General features: G+C 41.8%; 1 protein-coding gene and 3 non-coding genes across 6 annotated transcripts; all 4 read left to right on the forward strand.

The window, feature by feature from the left end:
* Positions 1-294: 294 nt before the first annotated feature.
* Positions 295-13,493, forward strand: LOC110492373 (nascent polypeptide-associated complex subunit alpha). Of its 3 annotated transcripts, none has more exons than XM_036947351.2 (9): positions 295-429; positions 1,412-1,489; positions 7,276-9,321; positions 11,545-11,624; positions 12,005-12,082; positions 12,249-12,395; positions 12,617-12,745; positions 12,974-13,096; positions 13,376-13,493. In XM_036947351.2, the coding sequence occupies exons 2-9, from the start codon at positions 1,420-1,422 to the stop codon at positions 13,388-13,390; spliced, it is 2,688 nt and encodes an 895-aa protein (XP_036803246.2). In that variant the 5' UTR covers positions 295-429; positions 1,412-1,419; the 3' UTR covers positions 13,391-13,493. The 3 variants fall into 3 exon arrangements, with proteins under 3 accessions (XP_036803246.2, XP_021422306.1, XP_021422305.3); XM_021566630.3 differs by lacking the exon at positions 7,276-9,321 and adding an exon at positions 5,141-6,025 and having other exon boundaries at positions 335-429; XM_021566631.3 differs by lacking the exon at positions 7,276-9,321 and having other exon boundaries at positions 311-429.
* LOC118939611 (small nucleolar RNA SNORD59) lies at positions 11,789-11,859 on the forward strand. Its single transcript, XR_005036644.1, has one exon. It is a non-coding gene; the product is annotated as a small nucleolar RNA SNORD59 (small nucleolar RNA).
* On the forward strand, positions 12,802-12,875 carry LOC118939608 (small nucleolar RNA SNORD59). Its single transcript, XR_005036641.1, has one exon. It is a non-coding gene; the product is annotated as a small nucleolar RNA SNORD59 (small nucleolar RNA).
* On the forward strand, positions 13,233-13,306 carry LOC118939609 (small nucleolar RNA SNORD59). The gene has a single exon (XR_005036642.1). It is a non-coding gene; the product is annotated as a small nucleolar RNA SNORD59 (small nucleolar RNA).
* Positions 13,494-20,750: the final 7,257 nt, after the last annotated feature.

Raw genomic sequence — 20,750 nt, forward strand, 5'->3', positions numbered from 1 at the left:
GCTTGCTCAGCCCCCTCCTCTACTCCCTGTTCACCCATATCTGCGTGGCCATCCTGATGTCACTGAAGTTGCTAATGATTTGTACTGCCGTGTTCATTTATCGTGTTAATGAGGCCCAGACAAAGAAGCTGACCAGTGCTGAAAGATTAAAACAGACACGATCAAGTCACACACAAAAACACCAGTGCCTGCCTGAATGTCAAATGTTAAAATGTCCCACCATATAATGTCAATTTTGCAGATTTCAAATATGACGGTTGAAAATTTAGAGCTGTACATCTGAAAGGATACGCCATAGATGTTATGGAAAAAATAGTGGAAACACCGGAACAACCCGGAAGAAGAAGCTAGTAAAAAATGTGATAACACCGCGAGACAGAGGTCAGAATTTCTCTCTCACAACCATCTTGGATATAGAATCCTGACTCGGTGAGTCTCTCGCTAATCTAGCTTAATCTAACCGTTTATTGTCTTTGAAAATATTTTAAACAGGGTTCCGACAGTACATGATAAATTTGTCATACACTTTATGTGGATATTAATCTATATCATTGTATGTACACATATTCACTGTTATGTAGTCGATCTCTGGTACAAAATGGGGGAACATGACTGCTCACATTCCCTATCTGGAACAGGCTAACTAGTTGATAACACAGGACGAATTTTAAATGTTACCAATTGTGGTATGTTTGTGAAGTGTTTAGTAAACGTTGTCCGTGTCTGAACACGTAAAATTGTCTGTCGGCTTTTTGTGACCGTGCACAGCCAGCTAGCTAACGTTAGCTTCAAGTGAAGCTTGTTCGCCAGAAAGTGAGTTTAACGTTAGCTTGCTAACTTTTTTGTTTTCTTTGTAGAGTTTAAAAGTTGATACGAGTTTTTATTATTGCTGAAATGTTATATTAAACAGCGTTTCCGTTCAGTGGCCATTTTGTATCCTGATTTGCAGTTTAACATTAACTAGTTAACGAATAATTTTAAAGTGGCTTGTTTGTGTGCTAACTAGGGCTGTAGCTAACGCTAGCTATGTAGCAACACGTGAAACACGCACATCACTTGAGTTATAATTTAAAATGGCTAACGTTAGCTACTATCCATTAGCCAGTTACCCCTCAGTTGGTAAGTTGCATAACATTACATTTGACAGTATCAGTAGTAAAGTGATTAAAATGTTACACAAGTACAGTAGCTTGTACTTAGTATAAATGAGATCTAGCTGGGAATGATTGGTATTTGAACACACGTTTAATCCAGTTCCTACTACAGTACACTGAAGCCATCAGCGCTCTGCATTCGCCTAGTCAGTAAGCCATGTAAAAAAGAATTAGTAAATTGGCTGTGTTTTATTCAATCCTCACTTGATTTAAATGTAAGCTATTCCTGGTGATCATTACTTGATTTCTCCTTTCAGACACAAGCATGCCTGGCGAAGCCACAGAGACGGTCCCAGTCACTGAGCAGGAGATGCAACAGCCGCAAGTTGAGACTGGTTCGTATTGCATTATTATATCACACATGCATGCTAAGATACTAAACTACAGGGCTAATGGGGTCCTGGAACTCAAACACTGCAGTAGAAGTCATATTCCCCCATTGGGAGTGGTGGCTTTTATTTCAGAGCTCTATATAGGTTTAACTCCTTTTGGGAAAGGTAACACTCGTCAGTTGACACTGAAATAATCAAGCAGGTGACACTGCTGTTGAATGACACTAACATCTGTTGGTAACGTTGACTTGGAACTCTGGGTCGCCTGAGTCCTGCTTTACACACATTCTTAACATAAATGGGGAGGTGTGGTGTCGGGTTTATTTTAAGGGGATGGGTGGGCTGAGCAGCTGATGGATCATATAAACCATACCCTGTCTCTATCTACTCGGTCTCTATCCACAACTTACAGACTAGAAACCTTGTTTTTATACTGGGAAGTGAGTAGCCCTCTAGAATTATGTTTGACAAGGCCGGTCATTGCCTCACTTTGCATTAATGTGGGAATAACTGTGTGTTAACAATTTGGTTGTTGTGTCCTGAAATTCACTGCAGTCCAAATGGGTTATCCAGGACCCCTTATTTACTCAAACTCACTCACAACTGCCTGTTGAATGTCACTGCACTGACAACTGGGTTGTGAAACAATTCCCAATGCATGGGTATTTATGTAGTCGCCTTGTGCATGCAACATTTTAAAGAAACAGGAATTAATTACGTGGTCAAACTAATAGCAACCTTTGGTATAAAGGAGTGGCACTGGCTCATAAGGTTACAGTTGTAGGAATTACTTCTGGTTCTGGGAAATTCCAGTCCACATAAAATAAAAAATGTTATAGTAGCTTTATTTATTTTTTATTCACACTACATTCTCATTGACCATGTTAAGTGTCCATTGCTTACTGCTATTTTCTGTTTATTTTATCTGAAATTCCAGCTTTACTTCGAATTGATGGTAATGATAGTGCTATAGTATAGATTTTTTTTCAACGACAATACCGATTTATTGGAGGACCAAAAAAACCAGACTGATTAATCGGCCAATTAATTTTTATATATATATATTTATATTTATATTTATTTATTTATATTTATTTATTTATTTGTAATAATGACAATTACAACTAGACTGAATGAACACGTTATTTGAACTTAATACATAAATTCAATTGATTTAGTCTCAAATAAATCATGGAAAATGTTCAATTTGGTTTAAATAATGCAAAAACGCAGTTGAAGAATGTAAAAGTGCAGTATGTGCCATTGTAAAAAAGCTCACAATTAAGTTCCTTGCTCAACATGAGAACGTATGAAAGCTAGTGGTTCCTTTTAACATGAGTCTTCAATATTCCCAGTTAATAAGTTTTAGGTTGTAGTTATTGGAATTATGACTACTTCTCTCTACCATTTGTATTTCCATATACCTTTGACTATTGGGTGTTCTTATAGGCACTATAGTATTTCCAGCCTAATCTCGGGAGTTGATAGGCTTGAAGTGATAAACAGCGCTGTGCTTCAAGCATTGCGGAGAGCTGCTGGCAAACACAGGAAAGTGCTGTTTGAATGAATGCTTACAAGCCTGCTGCTGCCTACCACCAATCAGTCAGACTGCACTATCATACTTAATTATAATATAATAAACACATGTGAGCTTTAGGTCAGTATGTTCAAATTTTCGAAAACAATGTTTATTCTTTCAGTGAATACGGAACTGTTCCGTATTTTATGGAACGAGTGGCAACCCTAAATATTGCTGTTACATTGCACAGCCTTCAATGTTATGAATTAATGTCGTTGTGAGGAAGAAATATTCTTCACAGTTCGCAACGAGCCAGGTGGCTCAAACTGTTGCCTATTTCTCTGACTCTGAGAGAAGTGACCATTTTCCTAGTTAATATTGCCTGCTAACATGAATTTCTTAATTACATATGGAGGTTTACAAAAAAATATACTTGTGTATTGATTTTAAGTAAGGCATTGATGTTTATGGTTAGGCGCATTGGTGCAACGATTGTGCTTTTTCCGCAAATGCGCTTTTATTAAATCATCACCCGTTTGGCGAAGTTGAGGTAGGCTGTGATTCATTGATAAATTAACTGGCACCGCATTGATTATATGCAAAGCAGGACAAGCTAGTTAACTACACATGGTTGATATTACTAGTTTAACTAGTGATTATGCTAAGATAAGTTTAATGCTAGCTAGCAACTTACCTTGGCTCCTTGCTGCACTCGCGTAAATCGGCCTTAATTAATCGGCCAACCTTTACTATGGTAATGTACTGATGCCCTAACAAGTGCAGGCCTGTTATGGCATTGATTTGACTAAATGTTGATGTCAAATGTACGCTACTTCTCTGAAGTAGCTTATGGCTTTTTATTTTCAAGTCATTTGAGAAACATTTGGTTTTGACTAGAAAGGAGTTAGTATTGTGGTTGGTTTTCTTAAAGCATTTTCGTGCTGTAACAAACTAAATTCTGATTAGTATGGCGAAGATGTCAATATGCTAGTGATTATAATTGGTGAAACTTTTATGGATTTCCTCAATACCAAGCCCTGTACTAGAAGCGTTATAAGCAGATGAAAGTCCATGTTTCCCCAAAGAGACTATGGGGTGGTGCTGATTAAGACCACAAATTGCTTTTGAAGTCCATTGGTCATGATGGCAGCCAAAGAAGATGCATGTGCTAAACAAGTGAAGACTACCGATATTGATTGGAGAAGACATGGGTGTTCAGTACCACAGGTGCTTGTTTAATCAAGTTGCTGAGAAACTACATTGAAGGATTTATGGAGAGAGCCCACATACTAGTGATAACTGTTTTTAGCTGAAGACCACACGTGAAGGCTTTAGGAATTAATGTTAGACTGTTGGAAGAGCGGAACAAAAAAAAATACCGCATGGAAGTCAGTGGTTCAGAAAAGTATTGAAAATCCTATTGGGGAATTGGTTTGTTGCATGAAATGGGTGAAACTACAATTGAAAAGCAATTTTTTATTTGACGGTTTTTCGGTTAGGGTTATTAAATTGTCTCATTATATATAACAGAATAGGAACTTAGGAAATCTCGATTTCCTAATTCAAAAGTTTTCTAGTATTCCAGTGTGCATGATTGTCTCTGTCGCAAGACACTTCACTCTGAAATGTTGTCATTACGGTTTGTAGGTGTATTGAATGCTACTCTGTCTTCAGAGGGTTTCCTCACACTTTCGGTCTCGAGGTGTTTCCAAGTACAATCTTGTACATTTGGGCACTGCATGGTAACTGGGACATAGGCACAAGTTTGGTTTTGTTGGTATACACATTCACCCATTTTAGGTTCAGTTATAACAAATGGAAATCTCATGTCTGCATCCTTGAACAACCTCACAAACACCTTGGTTCAACTGAATTGGTAGATGTAGATCACAAAACCATTGCTAAAAAATGTACTCTTATTCAATTGTTTCCTCTTAATATTTTGTCGCATAATCAAAACATTTTGGACCCTACCTTCATGTTTTTGTCTCTCGTATAGGGGAGTACTATTAGTGTAGCTAGATTTTCTTAAACACGGTGTTCAATCATTTTGATCATATGCTTTAAAAAAACACGCTATCGCTGTGACTATCCCCTGCTGCTCCTTCCGCTCCTCCTCCTTTCCTTCCTATCAGCTCCAGGGGTGTTGAGTTCCTCTGCTCCCCTTGGGATGTCTGTGCCTGACGTGACCAATGCCCCCTTGGAGAGTCCTGTGCCTCCAGAAGGCTCCACTTTTCTTCCAGAAATCAAAACCCATTCAGTGTCAGACATGGCTTTTGGAGAGGCAGCTAGTGGACAACTTAATGGTGTAAAAGCAACACCTGAAGCCACTGCGCAAACTGAAGTGCCTGGTGTCACAGAGGAAGCAGTGATCCAAGAATCTGTCTCACCAGTTGAGGCAGCTGCATCTGCCGCAGAAGAAACGCATGTTCAGGAACCAACGGCTCTTTCCGACGAACCTGATGCCTCAAATGAAGAACCAACTGTTAAAGACCTAGAAGCTGCTGCAGAAGAGCCGGTCACCCAAGCAACTGAAAATATAATCATTCAAGATTCAACTGAAGTTACAGAGGCCTCCGTGGCAGCTAGTCAAGAGACTGTGGCTGAGGAACCTATGGCTGAAGCTGAAGAACCCATTGAAGTGGTCAAAGAACCTGTGCCTGCTGCTGAAGAGCCCATCGCTGATGCTGTTGACGCGCCAATCGTAGACACTATTGATGGGATGGCACGTGGAACTCCAGAAGTCACCCCTGAGCCTGCAGTTGAGACAATCGTTGAAGATGTGAAGACTGTGAGTTTGAAGCCAGCTCCTGAAGATGCAGTACCTTGCACTGAAGTGGCCAGCTCGAACCTTGGGGCCAAAGAACCGAAATCTCTGCCTACTGATTTGACCATAGACACTGCCACACTAAACACAACTCTCGTTGAGAAAGAAGCATTTGCGGCCTTCTCTGAGGCCGACCAGCCAAAGGTGACGTCAAATCGTGCAGGCCCGACCATCTCCACCCGGCACCTGTCAGGTGGGTAATTTTGTGTGTAAAGTAAAAGCTCCTTTTACTTTCTTACAGCAGCTCCCCCTTCCAGATCTTTTGTTTCTTATATACTTGCTAACTTTTGCACCCACTGGGCCTAGATTTGCCTTGTAAATGGTATGTTCCCCCAATTTATCTTTTTGTATTTCAATGTGCTTGATGAAAAGGGCTAATGTTGAGAGAATTAAGAATGTCAAGATTTTATTTTGAGGCTTATCTCGAGGGCTCGCTATCTTTTGCATCACTGTTTTAAACTCATTGTTTCACCTTGAAACAGGCCAGTCCATTTAAGCACTTCATGTAAAGAGTTGACTTCCAGCAACTTTTTCCTCTTGTTGTCAGATGTTGACTTTTCTGTTTCTGTTGCTCTATTTTCTCTCTCAGCGCTTATTGGTGTTTGTCCAGGAAGAATGCACCAAGCCAACTGTGTTCATGTGCTTTAACTGCAGTGTGTTTTCAACACTATTTGTTTCCAATGAAGGTGTTTGTATCCATTTGTGGGAGTTGTTCCAGTTTAAGGCTTTTTGTTCATTGTGGTACACCATTTTAATCCTCAGTATCTTTTAATCATCCTCACATCTGCTGTTGATTGCTTTAAAAAACAATTAATGGTAGTATTAAACATAGCGAATTGGTTAAATGTTTCAATGAAATACTGATTTTTGTATCTATACTATAGTGAATCCCAAACCTATGGCGTTCGCTATGACGAAGGGGGGCATGAGTGAAAATGTTTGGGAGCACTGGTATAGCTTAACTTTGAAACTCTGTAAACCACAATTCATCATTCTACCTAGGGTTTAGGTCAAATGTTCTTAGTGTTTCTTGTTCTGCATAGCATTGTTTGTAACCTCTAAAGTGCCTTTGAATTTGACCGGTCACAAATTCATTTTGGTATAAATCGTGCCATACTTTGCGAATGCGTTTGCCACACTTTGTCTTTCCTCTGCACTGAGTGGGTCCTCAATTTGAATCTCTGGTTATGAAATTAGAGTAATGTTGTAGAAAATGTGACGTGTGTTTTTTTTGCCTGAATACTTGAAATTGAGTGTGCTGCCCTGCAACAAATCCTTCCATTTTGGAAAGAAGATTGGTGTGGTGTTTATTTTCCTAACCCTGCATTTCTGAGGTAACATTGCCTCCTGTGTTCCGATCTTTTAACCCGCATGGTTCAGGCTTTGACATCCTTGTCTTCCAAATGTAAAAATATTTTTTTTAAACAAATTTGTTTCATTCAGCTGCACCCTCTACCCCTGCAAGTCTGGCTACTTCCCAGAAACCTCAGACTGCTTCTGTCCCTGCCAAGCCCAAAGGCAAAGAGGCCAAGGGTGGCTCTGCCCCAAAGGCTGTCCCTGGCAGAAGAAAACGCTCTTCTATGTCTGCCTCCTCTGCTTCTCCTACCTCCTCCACACCCCATTCCCCCCTAGCTAACTCACCTGGGGCTTCTGGAACTCCCAGCCAGGGCAGTCGTGCCGCACCCAAGGTTGTGAAGGTTGGCAAACAAAGAAAGGCTAAAAAAGAGTATTTTAAGCCTGCTGCTGACCTGCCAGCCCCAGAAGAGGCTCCTGCCCCCACAGAGGCCAAACCTCGTCCTATGGAGCCTAAAGCTGCTCCTGCACAAGTAGTGGCCTCGTCAGTAACTGTTGCTCCAGAGCCTGCCTCTCCCAAACCTGTGGCGTCCCCTGTGTCCTTCAAAGTGACCTCAAAGCCTGCTGCACCAGCCCCTGTGTCATTTGCTGCCGCTATTGCCTCTAGCCCCCCTAGAGCTGCCTCTGAAATGCCCATGGCCAAGCCAGAGCGTCTGCTCAGAGCTGAGGTGAAAGAGGTCAATGCAGCACCTGCCCTGGAGGATGACGATGACCTTCCCCCTCTAATTCCACCAGAGGAGCCAGTAAATATGCCAGTCTTCTCACCCCCTACAGTAGTAGGGACTCCTAAGCCTGCCCCAGTTGCTTCTCCAGCTCCCCCTAAGCCAGCTCCTGTTGAGCCCGTTGTAGCGGCGTCAGCTCCTTTTAAGGCTGTTGTGGCTACACCAGCTCCCCTAAAGCCACCTCCAGTTGTTGCTACAACAGCTCCCTCTAAGCCAGTTCCAGTTAAGCCCATTGTTGCTACACCAGCTCCCCTTAAGCCTGCTCCAGTTGGAGCTGCTCCGGCTCCTGTTAAGCCCGTTGTGGCTACAATTGCGCCCCCTAAGCCAGTTCCAGTTAAGCCCATTGTTGCTACACCAGCTACCCCTAAGCCTGCTCCAGTTGTAGCTGCACCAGCTCCCCCTAAGCCAGTTCCAGTTAAGCCCATTGTTGCTACACCAGCTCCCCTTAAGCCTGCTCCAGTTGTAGCTGCATCAGCTCCCCCTAAGCCAGTTCCAGTTAAGCCCATTGTTGCTACACCAGCTCCCCCTAAGCCTGCTCCAATTGTAGCTGCGCCGGCTCCTGTTAAGCCCGTTGTGGCTACAACAGCGCCCCCTAAGTCTGCTCCAATTGTAGCTGTGCCGGCTCCTGTTAAGCCCGTTGTGGCTACAATAGCGCCCCCTAAGCCAGTTCCAGTTAAGCCTGTTGTGGCTACACCAGCTCCCCCTAAGCCTGCTCCAATTGTAGCTGCGCCGGCTCCTGTTAAGCCCGTTGTGGCTACAATGGCGCCCCCTAAGCCAGTTCCAGTTAAGCCCGTTGTGGCTACACCAGCTCCCCTTAACCCTGCTCCAGTTGTAGCTGCACTAGCTTCCGTCAAGGCGTCTCCGGTTGTAGCTTCGCCAGCTCCCGTTGAACCAGTTATAGCTGCACCAGCTTCCGTCAAGGCCTCTCCGGTTGTAGCTTCGCCAGCTCCCGTTGAGCCAGTTATAGCTGCACCAGCTTCCGTCAAGGCCTCTCCGGTTGTAGCTTCGCCAGCTCCCGTTGAGCCAGTTATAGCTGCACCAGCTTCCGTCAAGACCGTTCCCGTTGTAGCTGCTCCAACTCCTATTGAGGCCTCTCCGGTTGTAGCTGCTACCGTTGAGGCCATTGTACCAGCACCTGCTAAGCCAGCTCTTGTTGAGCCCGTTGTAGCTGCACCAGCTTCCGTCAAGGCCGCTCCCGTTGTAGCTGGACCAGCTCCCCTTAAGCCTGCTTCCTATGCAGCCGTGGTAGCTGCACCAGCTCCCCTTAAGCCTGTTCCCATCGAGCCTGTTGTAGCTTCCCCAGCTCCCCCTAAGCCTGTTGAAGTAGCCGTTGTACCAGCACCTGTTTCAAACCCTGCCCCCACCCCTGCTAAACCCCCTACCAAACCGGAGCCTGTGATCAAGAATGACAAGGGTATTTCTCCTTATTTTGTCTGTCTGTGTCCCCTCTGTTTGCCCACCAGTGTTTATTTCTGTGGTCCGTTCAAGTCTCTTTTCCCTTTTTAAGGTTTAAGCTAAAGAAAGTAGAGATTGTAGTAGTCTGTATTAGCTTTTCCTCAAATGTAACCTCTGAACTGGCCTGTTTCAAAGATCACGTGTAGTTATTGGAGCTATTGATTGGAGAAATCGGGGCTCCCATTTGAGTGCCATTTTTATTATTTGGGGTACATTTTTACTGTACTTTCAAACAAGACATTCCAGTGTTTTTCCTCCCAAGATAAGGTTCAAATTATGTAAATGGCCTGCTTTTATATACTGTTTTTTTCTGGGGGGGTCTCTCAATTATAGTGAAATGAGGAGCCCTATTACAGTGCCTTCAAAGTATTCATACCCCTGGACTTATTCCACATTTTGTTACAGCCTAACTTCAAAATGGATTTTAGAAATACACTTTTGCACCCATCTACACACTAATGTCAAAGTGAAAACATAATTTTTTTGCAAATCTATTAAATTAAATGCAGATCTCATTTACATAAGTATTCACGAGTAAGCACCTTAGGCACACAGCTGTATCTGGGTAAGTCTTTAAAAGCTTTCCACACCTGTTTAACATATGCCCATTTTATTATTTTCAAAAGTCTTCAAGCTCTGTGAAATTGGTTCTTGAGCATTGCTAGAAAATCAAGTAGATTTAAGGAAAAACTAACTCTGCCACTCGAACATTTGGCCTTGAGTTTTAGGTTATTTTCCTGCTGAAAGTTGAACTCTCCAAATGTCTGGTGGAATGCAGACTGAACCAGGTTTTCCTCTAGGATTTTGTCTGCTTAGCTCGTTCTTTTTTTAAATCCTGAAACTCCACAGTCCTTAACGATTACAAGCATACCCATAACATGATACAGCCACCACTAGGCTTGAAAATATGGAGTGGTACTCATTAATGCGTTGTATTGTATTTACCCCAAGCATAACACTATTCCGGACAAAACATTCATTGTTTTTTGCGGTATTACTTTAGTGCCTTGTTGCAGACAGGATGTTTGTTTTGGAATATGTTTTTAATTCTGTACAGGCTTCCTTTTCAGTCTGTCAATTAGGTTAGTATTGTGGAGTAACTACAATATTGATCCATCCTCAGTTTTCTCCTGTAAGCCATTAAACTCTAACTGTTTGAAAGTCAACATTGGCCTCATGGTGAAATCCCTGGGTGGTTTCCTTCCTCTCTGGCAACTGCATTAGGAAGAATGCCTGTATCTTTGTGGTAACTGGGTGTATTGATAATTAATGACTTCACCTTGCTCAACGGGATATTTAGTGTCTGCTTTTAAATTATACTTTTTTTAGTTGCCCTTTTGCTAGGCATTGGAATACCTCCCTGGTTTTTGGGGTTGACTCTGTATTTGAAATTCGCTACTCGACTGAGGGACCATACAATTGTATGTATGGGATACAGAGATGAGGTAGTCATTCGAAATTTGTGTTAAACACTATTGCACACAGTCCATGCAACTTATGTGGCTTGTTAAGCACGTTTTTACTCCTGAACTTATTTAGGCTTGCCATAACAAAAGGCTTGACTATTTAAGATGTTTCAGACTTCCGTTTTGAAATGGTGTATTAAGCCTTCGATAAAATCAATTTAATCCCTTTTTTAAATTATGTCTAACAAAATGTTGGCAAGTCATGGGGTGTGAATACTTTCTGAAGGTGCTCTATTTCTGTCAGCCTATAAAAGTACTTTTGAGGGGAATGGCAAGGGGGGTGGCAGTTCTATGTCATTGTGATACAGATTTGTCAAGTTGGGAGATTACTTTTCAAATCCATATGCAAAGGATGTGCAAGATTTTACTACTCCAGATACGAAGGGCTATATAAATAAATTTGATTTGATTTCACATTTCTAAGCTGGTCTTAATTTCTACACTGACGTTTTTGTTAACCTCATCCACATATACCCATTTTTATTCTGTTTCACTGCCACAAATGAATAGGTTAGATTCACCTACCACCAACCAATGTTGTGCTCATTCAACATCTCGATTTGTATCAGTCTCTGTTGTGCCTCATAGACTTTGCTCTGTTAAATACCTATACAATTACAATTCTCTTACAAAGGCTACTATAGAAGAACTGGTTTTCTGCAGCTCGTGCCAGTGACCACATGAATAATGCTTGTTTCTCTGGGGGTGGCTTACAGGGTCTGGCACTGAATCAGACAGTGATGAGTCTGTACCAGATCTGGAGGAACATGACTCTGCACAGACACAGCAAGCGCAGGTAAGACCACCTGAGAGTGATCAAGTGCCCAGATAAGACTATTCAGGCAGAGGTCTGGTAGGCCACAGAACAGATTAATTTAGCACGTTGCTTCTACGGTGTATGGGTGTGATATAGTAAACCATTATATTTCACTCCCGACATGATTAGAATAAATCCTGGACTCTACAGTGATTGATTCAGTGACTTTCGTTCTTCTGATTCTACTGAAGCCATCCTTCCTGTTCTGAGAAGAGAAAAGGCCAAAGGGATATTTTAATATGCTTTATTTTTACCGCGCACACCATATTCTTACATATGGGTTGAATTTTTGATCTCATTCTCTAAAAATCTACATCTTGCCTGTCATTAAAGGAGGATTTATATATTTTCCTCCACAGCTTGCAGCTGCTGCAGAAATAGATGAAGAACCCGTTAGCAAAGCCAAACAGAGCCGTAGTGAAAAGAAGGCACGAAAGGTAACTCATTTGAAACGATCTAGACTTGTTTTCCTAAGGCATTCCAGTCTTAAGTATACATTGAATTATTTAAATTACTATGCCATCTATAACTGTCCATTGTTGGAGCTAGTGTTCATTTCCACTCAAAATAGAGCATGACCCATGTTTCTTTGCTTCTCTCCAGGCAATGTCTAAGCTGGGTCTCAGGCAGGTGACGGGGGTCACCAGGGTTACCATTCGCAAGTCTAAAAATATCCTTTTCGTTATCACCAAACCAGACGTCTACAAGAGCCCTGCATCAGACACGTACATTGTCTTTGGTGAGGCTAAGGTAAGATGGATACCGTTTGAATTTTGTTTTCTGATCCCTTTTTAATGTCATGTTAGTGTTATTCCATCTCATCTAAACTGCTCTTTCAGAACCAGAATTACATATTCTTAATGGTATCAGTCAAATGTGCAGTGTAATGTCCATTCAACCAAGGTGTTGGGGTTCTTTCCAAAGGTTACAGCGCTGATGTCACGGTCTGTTTCTCTCCCTTTGTGTCTCAGATCGAGGATCTTTCACAACAAGCCCAGCTTGCCGCGGCAGAGAAGTTCAAGGTACAGGGAGAAGCTGTGTCGAACGTCCAGGAAAACACACAGACTCCCACTGTACAAGAGGAGAGCGAAGAGGAAGAGGTGAGGGCCTTGAGAGGGGTGAAACGGTTAACATAGAATCATCAGCAGGTCATTTCTCTTCAATGATGATTGATACAGTGACTTTCGTTCTTCTGAGTCTACTGAAGCCAACCTTTCTGTCCTGAGAAGAGCAATTGAGTCCAATCCAAAACCCCCATTCCCCTTGATATCAGTGAATTGCAGTGTGAGTTAAACTGTCTGATACTAATGCTTTGTCTCGCTGCATAGGTTGACGAGACAGGGGTTGAGGTGAAGGACATTGAACTCGTGATGTCACAAGCCAACGTGTCGCGAGCGAAGGCTGTACGCGCCCTTAAAAACAACAACAATGATATTGTCAATGCTATTATGGTAAGTATATTTTACCACACAATTCCCTTGTCACCAGACAGTATTATCCAGCACAGGGTCCCTTCAATTCAAATATTTGTAGATTTGAGTTGTGACCTGTCAGTTATCGTAGGATCTACTAGCTGGAGATCCTTTCTCTTCAGTGATGATTGATACAGTGACTTTCGTTCTTCTGAGTCTACTGAAGCCAACCTTTCTGTCCTGAGAAGAGATTGGCACTTAACTATGACAGGGCTTAGTTTGTACATGTATCAACACATTGTATTCTTATATTCACAGGAATTGACGATGTAGGCTGCTGGTCGAAGGGGGTTCTGAAAGTTTGCTGGTTTAATCTACTATTGTTTGTACAATTTATACCCGAGATGGAAATAAAGTTGTGGCTTGGTAAATTGAACTAGGTTTCCCTATGTATTAGTTTTGTGAAATTATGAATTGTACATCTCCAGGACTAGGATTGAAGAACACTTGACTCAAAGGGATTCGTCTGAACAGCGGTATGGAATACAGTTTGGTGTAAACTCTGCTCTGTTTTACTGAACTTTCAGAAGTCCCTCTGCTGAAATGGTATTGTAGGACTTTTCATTGCTGTGGTTAAATATTTTTTTGCAAACAATGTACCACAAATTTAAGACAAAGTATTGCGTTTTAATGAGCTGGTGCTGGGAATCTTGAGACGTTTTGTTACTATGACTAATCTAAAGACTTCCAGTGTAAACCGCACCTCTGAGTAACTGATGAAACAAGGAAACTGGAAGGCACTTGGTCTCTGAAAGATTACTGACAGTAAAGGTATTTGATATCCTAGAAATACCTGACTGATACCTGTGATATTACACAAGACATAACCCAGAGTGCTTCAAATGTATGTTAACCACTGATGGTCTGTTTCCCCATTCTCCTAATGATAAAGGCAAGAAATTGAATAATCTTAGATCGGTGGTCAGGCCAGGTCAACCACGGAATTGGGTCAAACATGCTCCTATCTAGGGTTTCTACTAAAGGGGAGTAGTCTCCTGAACTTTAATTCCTGTGTCCTAACCAGTTCATGAGCAACTGGTGAATGCTTGAGATGCATCCAGCTGCAACCCTGCAGCAGCCTGTGATTTGCCTGTCAATAGACAATACTATCGACATCTACTGGCTGTGGTTAATCCCTACCGGGGGAGAGCGACTGTACCCTCTCTTGGAAGCCACGGATGTTCAAGGCCGACCGTGGTACTGCAGGCATTGACAGGAAACAGGATCCCCCATTCTAGACGGGTGGGTTGTTTGGCATCAAATCTTGTGAAATGCTTTGTGTACAGGTGTACAGTCGTGGCCAAAAGTTTTGCGAATGACTCATTAATTTCCACAGTTTACTACTTCAGTGTCTATAGATATGTGTCAGATGTTACTATGGAATACTGAAGTGTAATTACAAGCATTTCATAAGTGTCAGGCTTTCATTGACAATTACATGAAGTTGATACAAAGAGTGAATAGTTGCAGTGTTGATCCTTTTTCAAGACCTCTGCAATCCACCCTGGCATGCTGTCAATTAACTTCTGGGCCACATCCTAACTGATGGCAGCCCATTCTTGCATAATCAATGCTTGGAGTTTGTCCGAATTTGTGGGGTTTGTCCACCTGCCTCTTGAGGATTGACCACAAGTTCTCAATGGGATTAAGGTCTGGGGAGTTTCCTGGTCAAGGACCCAAAATATTGATGTTTTGTTCCCTGAGCCACTTAGTTATCACTTTTGCCTTATGGCAAGGTGCTCCATCATGCTGGAAAAGGCATTGTTTGTCGCCAAACTGTTCCTGGATGGTTGGGAGAAGTTGCTCTCGGAGGATGTGTTGGTGCCATTCTTTATTCATGGCTGTGTTTTAGGCAAAATTGTGAGTGAGCCCACTCCCTTGGCTGAGAAGCAACCCCACACATGAATGGTCTCAGGGTGCTTTACTGTTGGCATGACACAGGACTGATGGTACCGCTCACCTTGTTTTTTCCGGACAAACTTTTTCCCGAATGCCCCAAACAATCAAAGGGGATTCATCAGAGAAAATGACTTTACCCCAGTCCTCAGCAGTCCAGTCCCTGTACCTTTTGCAGAATATCAGGCTGTCCCTGATGATTTTCCTGGAGAGAAGTGGTTTCTTTGCTGCCCTTGACACCAGGCCATCCTCCAAAAGTCTTCACCTCACTGTGCGTGCAGATGCACCTACCTGCTGCCATTCCTGAGCAAGCTCTGTACTGGTGGTGCCCCGATCCTGCAGCTGAATCAACTTTAGGGAATGGTCCTGGCGCTTTCTGGACTTTCTTGAGTGCCCTGAAGCCTTCTTCACAACAATTGAACCCCTCTTCTTGGAGTTCTTGATCCGATAAATGGTTGATTTAGGTGCAATCTTACTGGCAGCAATATCCTTGCCTGTGAAGCCCTTTTTGTGCAAAGCAATGATGACTGCATGTGTTTCTTTGTAGGTAACCATGCTTGACAGAGCACCACCCTCCTTTTGAAGCTTCCGTTCTGTTATTTGATCTCAATCAGCATGAGTGATCTCCAGCCTTGTCCTCGTCAACTCACACCTGTGTTAACGAGAGAATCACTGACATGTCAGGTGGTCCTTTAGTGACCCAGTGGAAATGTGTTTGGGGGATTCAGTTCATTTGCATGGCAAAGAGGGACTTAGCAATTAATTGCAATTCATCTGATCACTCTTCATAACATTCTGGAGTATATGCAAATTACCATCATACAAACTGAGGCAGCAGACTGTGAAAATTAATATTTGTGTCGCTCTCAACTTTTGGCCATGACTGTAGAACAGTGAAATACATACGGGCCCTTCCCAACAATGCAGCGAAAGAAATAATATCATTACAATAGGTAATGATATCTTGGCTATAGTGTCTTTAGAATGTATTCATATCCCTGGACTTAATCCACATTGAGTTACAGCCTGAATTCAAAGTGAATTATATTGATGGATTTTCTCACTCATCTACACACTACCCCATAATGACAAAGTGAAAACATGTTTTGAGAAATGTTTGCAACTTTATTGAAAATGAAATATCTCGTTTACATAAACATTAACCAAATACATTTAAACTCAGTTTTTCATAATTCCTGACATTAATCCAAGTAAATCCTGACCCATTCTTGGGTCAGTTAGGATCACCACTGTATTTTAAGAATGTGAAATGTCAGAATAATAGTAGAGAATGATTTGAATTCAGCTTTTATTTCTTTCATCACATGCCCAGTGGGTCAGAAGTTTACATCCACTCAATTAGTATTTAATTGCATTTAAATTGTTTAACTTGGGTCAAACGTTGCAGGTAGCCTTCCACAAGCTTCCCACAATAAGTTGGGTGAATTTTGGCCCATTCCTCCTGACAGAGCTGGTGTAACTGAGTCATGTTTGTAGGCCTCCTTGTTCACACAAGTTTTTTTCAGTTCTGCCAACAAATGTTCTATAGATTTGAGGTCAGGGCTTTGTGATGGCCATTCCAATACCTTGACTTTGTTGTCCTTAAGGCATTTTGCCACAACTTTGGAAATATACTTGGGGTCATTGTCCATTTGGAAGACCCATTTGCGACCAAGCTTTAACTTCCTGACTGATGTCTTGTCTTGAGATTTTGCTTCAATTTTCCTCCCTCATGTCATCTAGGTTGAGAAGTGCACCAGTCCCTCCTGCAGCCAAGCACCCCCACAACATGATGCTGCCACCCCCATGCTTCACAGTTGGGATGGTGTTCTTCGGCTTGCAAGCCTCCCCCTTTTTCCTTTAAACATATTGATGGTCATTATGGCCAAACAGTTCTATTTTTGTTTCATCAGTCCAGAGGACATTTATCCAAAAAGTACTATCTTTGTTCCCATGTGCAGTTGCAAACCGTAGTCTAGCTTTTTATGGTGGTTTTGGAGCAGTGGCTTCTTCCTTGCTGAGCATCCTTTCAGGTTATGTCGATATAGGACTCGTTTTACTGTGCGTATAGATACTTTTGTACCGGTTTCTTCCAGCATCTTCACATGGTCCTTTGCTGTTGTTCTGGGATTGATTTGCACTTTTCGCACCAAAGTATGTTCATCTCTAGGAGACAGAACGGGTCTCCTTCCTGAGCGGAATGAAGGCTGAAGGCTGCGTGGTCCCATGGTGTTTATGCTTGCGTGCTATTGTTTGTAAAGATGAACGTGGTACCTTCAAGCGTTTGGGAAAAAGCTGCCAAGGATGAACCAGACTTGTGGTCTTCAATTTTCTTTCTGAGATCTTGGCTGATTTTCTTTTGATTTTTCCCATGATGTCAAGCAAAGAAATGTGGGAAAATATAACACATTAGATCTGGTAAAAGATCATTCAAAGATTTTTGTTTTTGTACCATCTTTGAAATGCAAGAGAGGCCATAATGTATTATTCCAACCCAGGCACGATTTAAATGTTGGCCACTAGATGGCAGCAGTGTGTGCAAAGTTTTAGACTGATCCAATGAACTATTACATTTTTGTTCAAAATGTTGTATCAACACTGCCCAAATGTGCCAAATTGGTTTATTAAAAACAGTTCAAGTTCATAACTGTGCACTCTCCTCAAACAATAGCACGGTGTTCTTTCATTGTAATAGGTACTGTATATTGGACAGTGCAGTTTAACAAATGTCATTGTTCTGCCAATATCAGGTATATCTATGTGCTGGGAAATGTTCTTGTTAGTGCCTTGCGAAAGTATTCGGCCCCCTTGAACTTTGCGACCTTTTGCCACATTTCAGGCTTCAAACATAAAGATATAAAACTGTATTTTTTTGTGAAGAATCAACAACAAGTGGGACACAATCATGAAGTGGAACAACATTAATTGGATATTTCAAACTTTTTTAACAAATCAAAAACTGAAAAATTGGGCGTGCAAAATTATTCTGCCCCCTTAAGTTAATACTTTGTAGCGCCACCTTTTGCTGTGATTACAGCTGTAAGTCGCTTGGGGTATGTCTATCAGTTTTGCACATCGAGAGACTGAAATTTTTTCCCCATTCCTCCTTGCAAAACAGCTCGAGCTCAGTGAGGTTGGATGGAGAGCATTTGTGAACAGCAGTTTTCAGTTCTTTCCACAGATTCTCGATTGGATTCAGGTCTGGACTTTGACTTGGCCATTCTAACACCTGGATATGTTTTATTTTTGAGCCATTCCATTGTAGATTTTGCTTTATGTTTTGGATCATTGTCTTGTTGGAAGACAAATCTCCGTCCCAGTCTCAGGTATTTTGCTCCATCAGGTTCTCTTCCAGAATGGTCCTGTATTTGGCTCCATCCATCTTCCCATCAATTTTAACCATCTTCCCTGTCCCTGCAGAAGAAAAGCAGGCCCAAACCATGATGCTGCCACCACCATGTTTGACAGTGGGGATGGTGTGTTCAGCTGTGTTGCTTTTATGCCAAACATAACGTTTTGCATTGTTGCCAAAAAGTTCAATTTTGGTTTCATCTGACCAGAGCACCTTCTTCCACATGTTTGGTGTGTCTCCCAGGTGGCTTGTGGCAAACTTTAAACAACACTTTTTATGGATATCTTTAAGAAATGGCTTTCTTCTTGCCACTCTTCCATAAAGGCCAGATTTGTGCAATATACGACTGATTTGTTGTCCTATGGACAGAGTCTCCCACCTCAGCTGTAGATCTCTGCAGTTCATCCAGAGTGATCATGGGCCTCTTGGCTGCATCTCTGATCAGTCTTCTCCTTGTATGAGCTGAAAGTTTAGAGGGACGGCCAGGTCTTGGTAGATTTGCAGTGGTCTGATACTCCTTCCATTTCAATATTATCGCTTGCACAGTGCTCCTTGGGATGTTTAAAGCTTGGGAAATCTTTTTGTATCCAAATCCGGCTTTAAACTTCTTCACAACAGTATCTCGGACCTGCCTGGTGTGTTCCTTGTTCTTCATGATGCTCTCTGTGCTTTTAACGGACCTCTGAGACTATCACAGTGCAGGTGCATTTATACGGAGACTTGATTACACACAGGTGGATTGTATTTATCATCATTAGTCATTTAGGTCAACATTGGATCATTCAGAGATCCTCACTGAACTTCTGGAGAGAGTTTGCTGCACTGAAAGTAAAGGGGCTGAATAATTTTGCACGCCCAATTTTTCAGTTTTTGATTTGTTAAAGTTTGAAATATCCAATAAATGTCGTTCCACTTAATGATTGTGTCCCACTTGTTGTTGATTCTTCACAAAAAAATAAAGTTTTATATCTTTGTTTGAAGCCTGAAATGTGGCAAAAGGTCGCAAAGTTCAAGGGGGCCGAATACTTTCGCAAGGCACTGTACGTACAACCTCATGCTAATCACATTAGCCTACGTTAGCTCAGCTATACCACGGGGGACCCACCGATCCTGTAGAGGTTCATTTAATTTCACATTTTGTTTACAATCTTTCGGTTCAACCATAATGCATAATAAGCATCAACAGGGTGAACATATTGGGTGTATACTGATTAACTGTAGAAAGAATATATTAATTTAGACTTTTTTTTTAATGGAAAATATAATTCTTCATAAAAAGGGCTGAAGTCAAAATTCAGACCACTAAGGGGTCAATGTTTTTAAATAAGATATCCAGTTGGCCTCCCTCTAGTTGTAGGTAGGATCTCAATGTTACCTCTCCTTGGTAGAGAAATTTGATCAATCCCTGTGTATTTGAGAGAGGAGATGGGATGGTTAGCTTCAACAAAGTGAGCTGCTACTGGATAGTCGGTGTTCTTACACCTGATTGAGCTGCGCTGTTCAGCTATGCTTTGTTTTAATTGTGTTTTAATTTGTTCTATGTAGGCTTTCCCACATGAACAGGTGATGAGATAGATGACTCCCTTTTGTCTTTATTTTTTTTTTTTATAGCTTAGTTTATTAACCCTTAGTCAGCACCTCTACACTAAATAATCTTCTATTTTATTAGACAATCAAATGAAAACATCAATACTGGTTGTGCTTATGCCACATTAAAAGCTAATACATGTTTGTCATATCACTTTTAAGGCCTACAGAGATCATATGAAATTAATAGGGTTTCTATGATCACACCAGAGGAAGCTGGTGTAAGAAGCTATAGGAGGACAGGCTCATTTTAATAGCTGGAATTGAATAAAGATGGCACGGTATTGAACACATCAAACATGGAAACCATATGTTCGACTCCGTTCCATGAATTCCATTCCAGCCGTTACAATGAGCCCGTCCTCCTATAGCTCCTCCCACCAGCCTCCACTGTATTACACCTAGGCTATTAATAAAATGTGTGCGCTTGGTTGTCCCTGACCTACCGGTATTTTTTAATCTACTTTCACCCGTATTTAAAACGTAAATACATTTGCACAATGAGTATTTCTTTCAAGTACATAGTTGTTGGTTAACTAACTAGCTAATTTTAGCATAGACATGACGAGCAGTGCTTGACTTGGACCAAAATAGGCGCCGGCAATAATTGTAGGTGCTGGTACTGTTTATATTTAGGTGCAGGAGAAGTTGAAAATTTGAAGTGCAGGAATTTAGCACCGGTGAGCTCCTCAAAACAAGACATTGTATCAATAACAAGATGGACCTATGATTCCCCACATGGCAGCTTCATGTCATTGTTGCTTGCTATCTGACCATCCAGAATCATAACTACAGATG

Source organism: Oncorhynchus mykiss, chromosome 16 (genome assembly GCF_057628025.1).
Source record: "Oncorhynchus mykiss isolate SJ-2025 chromosome 16, ASM5762802v1, whole genome shotgun sequence".
NCBI classification, from domain to species: Eukaryota; Metazoa; Chordata; class Actinopteri; order Salmoniformes; family Salmonidae; genus Oncorhynchus; species Oncorhynchus mykiss.